Source organism: Geospiza fortis, unplaced genomic scaffold (genome assembly GCF_000277835.1).
Source record: "Geospiza fortis unplaced genomic scaffold, GeoFor_1.0 scaffold112, whole genome shotgun sequence".
In the NCBI taxonomy this organism is placed as follows: domain Eukaryota; kingdom Metazoa; phylum Chordata; class Aves; order Passeriformes; family Thraupidae; genus Geospiza; species Geospiza fortis.
The window spans coordinates 17,809,025-17,811,396 of record NW_005054298.1 but is presented as its reverse complement, the minus strand read 5'-3'; the positions used below and the strand labels follow the sequence as shown (position 1 = coordinate 17,811,396).

General features: G+C 42.7%; 1 protein-coding gene across 1 annotated transcript in view; it reads left to right on the top strand.

The window, feature by feature from the left end:
- CCDC173 (coiled-coil domain containing 173) overlaps nt 1–2,372 on the top strand; it is a 6,046-nt gene that overhangs the window by 2,810 nt on the left and 864 nt on the right. The window contains exons 6-8 of the mRNA XM_014306597.2: nt 685–824; nt 1,649–1,841; nt 2,164–2,328. Of these exons, the coding sequence (XP_014162072.1) occupies nt 685–824; nt 1,649–1,841; nt 2,164–2,328 (498 nt within the window). The remainder of the gene's footprint in view (nt 1–684; nt 825–1,648; nt 1,842–2,163; nt 2,329–2,372) is intronic.

Here is a 2,372-nt window from a genome sequence, read left to right as displayed (position 1 = left end):
CCTGCTGTTTTAAGCACATTTTTCTTTGTTAGAAAGAGGAAATAGACAGACACTGAATGTATCTTTTTAATTTGACTTGATATTTATGATTGCAGAGGTTTAGGGATTTAGTCAAGACTTGCTGCCATCTCATTTCATCTTTAAAGGCATGCTACTAAGGTACAAACAAGAACTGCCTCAGAGCAGTTCTGGCCAGCATGCAAAGGACAGTTGGTTTTTTACATAAAAGTATAGAAAACTCCTCTTCTGTTGTGCTTTGGATTAAGCTCTTAGATAGGGGTAGTTTTGGATGAGGTGGGGCCAGGAGCAGAATGATCTGTGTGGGTGGTGGTTGGACCATCCCCCTGGCCCATGTGTGTCAGTGGGAGCAGGGGACAATGCTCTCTGCATCACACAGCAATTTGTTTGTGTGGTGCACCAGAGAAGCAGCTGTTTGATGCTCAATTCCATTCCCCTCCCTCCCACTGACTGCCTCCTCTTGATGCATGTTTGAATAGGGAGGCAGAAGTAAGTGGAAGTATTCCTTCTTGTCTTCTCTCTCCTTTCCTGAGGATCCCTTTTCTCTCTTCTGTTTTTGAAAGAAACTTGAGGAGGGGGAACAGGGAGTGATTCCTGTAAGCTGCTACCCCAGGTGCAGATATTTCAAACATCATCTGTTACATCAGGACCATTTTGCCCATACAGGCGTATGTAAATGACCAGAAAATAATCAAAGCAATAGAGGAACAAAACCGAATGGAAGAAGATGAGCGGATCAAAGCTCATTTCAAAGCAAAGGAAATTATTGCCCGGATGAGAAAAAAGAAAGAAGCTGAAATGCGTAGGTAGGTGCAAAGCTAGAGTATAAATCATAAGTGATCTAAAAATTATACTGTAGTTGTTTTCAGATCATTTAGACTAATGATATAACATAATCAACAGTTATTTGAACACATTATTCTAAATTCTACTGATAGGGAGAAGAGGGAATTCAGGAGAAAAAGGAAATTTTTTCACAGGTTCCTTAGTAAGAATGTCAGGGAGCAATCTCACCTTTAAAAGTACAGAGGCTTATGAAAGTGCAAAGCTTTGCACCAGGGTATTGTGAACAGTGATTTTCCATATAGCCTGCCAAATTTCCACCTCCTCACCAATTAAAGACAATTAAGATCTTTGATGAAAATATTTTTAAGTATAAGCTATATTTCTCTGAGTCACCTCAAGAAAAATTATTTGACTTCTTGACAAGGCACAAACATTAATTAACTACATCATGTTCTTAAGGGAAGATATTTTATCAGTTTAACATTAAGGGTACAACATGATGATACCACTGAGTCAATCTAAGAGTTTTCTTCCCTTCCTGCTTCTGGCCAACATTCCCCTCCTGATGGCAAGATGCTTGCTGGAATCCTTACTGAGTGATCCAGCTCATTATTGCAACAGAAACTAGTGATACAAGAACACTGGGAACATTTATTTGCTAAATCAGATAATATAAAAATAAACCAAACAGGAGGAACAGAAGGAGATCATGAGTTGGGTGGGAGGGCCAGCCTGTGTGTCCAAGAGGAGAGAACTCTAGAACCGGAATTGCTGAGCTTGGTAGCTTCAGGTTGACCCAGGTGTGTTGCCCTGGTATGTTATGGAAGCTCACGTTCTTCTGCAGACAAGTACAGGAACAACGGGACAAAATCATTAGTCAATTAGCTGAACAAATGAGTGAGGCATTAAGGAAGGAAGATGGTCGACTGGCTAGAGATGCTGCAAGAATAGAAGCTGAAGAAGAAAAAAAACGCAAAGAGAAAGAAGCAAAACAAAAGGCTGCCATTGAATCTATTGCTGAACACAGAGCCACTGTGGTAAGAAACTTGGGCTGATCTGACTTCTGCTTACCCCTGCTGAGGAGTCTGGCCCAGAGCACAGCTGGTGACTCTGGTGCCATGCATCAGCAGGCTTCAGCAAGTCTGCTGCCACCTTTCCTGGAGTCCCCTGTCCCTTTCCCCCTTCTGTGTCGGGCACACCTCTGCCAGGGCTGCTGGAAACCCTGGGCTTGGGCACTGGCCAGCCACAGTGACCGTGCTGATCGGAGCACTGATTCAGGGCTGCTTCTGCACAGAGATACAACTTCCAGCTGAGCAGGCCAGCTCCTTGGTTAACTTCTGTGTGTTTTGTGAACTACAGATGAAGTTGAAAGAGGAAAAGGAGAGACAGGAGAAAGAAGAGGCTGAAAAAGAACGTGATAGGTTAATGGAAAAAGCCCGCATCCACCTGGAAATGGAAAACAAAAAAAAACATGGACGAGATGAGGCAAACAGAGAAGTACAGAAAATTCAGCTCCAGCAAATGGTAAATAGAAAGCTTCAGAAAGAAGCTTGCACCTAAACCAATAC